Source organism: Entamoeba histolytica, genomic scaffold, assembly GCF_000208925.1.
Source record: "Entamoeba histolytica HM-1:IMSS scf_1104750518385 genomic scaffold, whole genome shotgun sequence".
Classification (NCBI taxonomy): domain Eukaryota; phylum Evosea; order Mastigamoebida; family Endamoebidae; genus Entamoeba; species Entamoeba histolytica.
This window is the reverse complement of record NW_001915333.1, coordinates 7,472-8,468: the sequence shown is the minus strand read 5'-3', so window position 1 is coordinate 8,468 and position 997 is coordinate 7,472. Positions and strand designations below refer to the sequence as shown.

At 31.8% G+C, this 997-nt stretch overlaps 1 protein-coding gene across 1 annotated transcript in view; it reads left to right on the top strand.

Annotated features, from left to right (window-relative positions):
* Positions 1–522: 522 nt before the first annotated feature.
* Positions 523–997, top strand: part of EHI_135950 (uncharacterized protein) — a gene marked incomplete at both ends in the record, with an annotated part of 660 nt that continues 185 nt past the window's right edge. Inside the window, one exon of the mRNA XM_001914299.1 lies at positions 523–997. This exon is cut by the window's right edge and continues 185 nt beyond it. Coding sequence (XP_001914334.1) covers positions 523–997 — 475 coding nt within the window.

The following is a 997-nucleotide window of genomic DNA, read 5'->3' as shown; positions in this document are numbered from 1 at the left end:
ATAAAACTCAGTCATTAAAATGAATCAACAATACTGATGTATTGAATAACAATTTCTTATAAATTATATCTACACATTCTAACCTTCTCAATGTCAAACTATTGTATTCAGATATACTAAAACCATCATTTATTTGATGGTTGATGATTATTTTCTAACTGTTTATTTATCAAAAAAAAACATCTATTCCTCATTCTTCTGGTTTTGTCTTTGCTCATTTTCCAGGATATTCATCACTCCCAATATGAAAAGAAATTCTCTTCTTGTTTCATTGACTGTGTAATATTGCACTCAACAATTCAATATTTTGACGAGTATTTCTTTTGTTGATAGAACATCAAAAAACAAAAGTTAAATAACAAAAACATCACTGCAAATAAAACATGCTCAATGATAAATACTAGAAATAAAGAGGAAAATACCTTTTATAATGAGTGACAAAGATGACAAAAGTTGGTTAAAAGTGATTCATAATATCTTCATTCTAACTTGAGTTGAAAAGAAAAAATCTGAAAAGAAGTAATGCAACAAAACACACCACAAAAACCACAAACACCGTCTGATGAAAGTTATAGATTTTACCAACTCCTTCTATTTAACTTCTCACACTTTGTTGCGGATGAAGACTTCAACAGATATTGGGAAGTTTTCACAGGGGAAAAAGGATTTGAAACACTTGCACCAGAAGACAAACCATGGGAGACAGAAGGAGCAAACCTCGAAGAATATTTCAACTATGGGTTTAATGAAAAGACGTGGTCTGCATATGCAAAGAAACTGAGAGAGTTGTACAAAAACTCCTTAGCAGAGAAAGAAATCACAACAGTAGATACCACAGTCAAAACAAAGCAAGCAATCATGGATTTAGAACCAAAGAACAAAATAAAAAATGAACCAAAAATCGAGGAAAAGCAAGAAGAGCCAAAGAAAGAAGAACGTCGAGAACGAGGGAATGACAAGCATGAAGAAAGAAAAACACGTCAGAGTGAGAAGAGAG